The sequence below is a fragment of the Galeopterus variegatus genome, unplaced genomic scaffold (assembly GCF_000696425.1).
Source record: "Galeopterus variegatus unplaced genomic scaffold, G_variegatus-3.0.2 Scaffold391, whole genome shotgun sequence".
NCBI classification, from domain to species: Eukaryota; Metazoa; Chordata; class Mammalia; order Dermoptera; family Cynocephalidae; genus Galeopterus; species Galeopterus variegatus.
In genome coordinates, this window is record NW_007726502.1 from 662,193 (window position 1) to 663,022 (window position 830).

The 830-nt window shown below is 41.3% G+C and overlaps 1 protein-coding gene across 1 annotated transcript in view; it reads left to right on the top strand.

Annotated features, from left to right (window-relative positions):
- Positions 1-546: 546 nt before the first annotated feature.
- CHP2 (calcineurin-like EF-hand protein 2) overlaps positions 547-830 on the top strand; it is a 5,033-nt gene continuing 4,749 nt past the window's right edge. Inside the window, exon 1 of the mRNA XM_008568273.1 lies at positions 547-557. Coding sequence (XP_008566495.1) covers positions 547-557 — 11 coding nt within the window. The remainder of the gene's footprint in view (positions 558-830) is intronic.

The window sequence follows — 830 nt, forward strand, 5'->3', positions numbered from 1 at the left end:
TTGTAATGAACTGCTTGAATATTTCCCCTGGAAAACTTGTGTGTATGTGTGATTAGGATGGGATGGGAGGTAAAGATAGTTTCAAAACTGGACACCTATGGTGCTTGTTCCCTTATAACTGAGTTTCTCAACTTTATTTTATATTATTTTTCATCACCCCCTCCCTCAAGAGTCTTTTTAGACAATTTTCCCCTAATCACCCATCTGCCATGAAATTTTAATATCACAGATATACCATGTATCTATTTATGCAATGTGTGTATGTTTGTGCTTTATACATAAAAAGCAAGTAAGATTTTTGCCCTCTTGGGGGTGATACAGCTCCTATTGAGAATGTATGCTAAATTTTAATATCACAGATATACCATGTATCTATTTATGCAATGTGTGTATGTTTGTGCTTTACACATAAAAAGCAAGTAAGATTTTTGCCCTCTTGGGGGTGATACAGCTCCTATTGAGAATGTATGCTTTATGATCGTTTATAACCAACCTCTGGCAGCTTCCATCACTTAAAAGTGACAAGAAAGCAGTCTAACAGGGGCCATGAGGAACGTGTGAGTTAATGCACATGAAGTGCTTAGCCAAGTGCCTGGGCACAAGTGTGAAAAATGAGAGCCCTTGTTGTCATTAGTATTGTTTTAAACCTGGCCACAGGAACGTCTGTAACCCTCTCCCAGGCTGTGGATTCCCATGGTGATGGAGGGCTGGTTAGAGGTCTAAGTCGTTCCAGCCTAGAGCTCTACCAAAGGCCCACGAGGTACCTAAGGGAGTGAATTGGGCTGGGTGGGGACTGTGGCAAATGGACAGCTCTGGGTCTAGTGGTATCA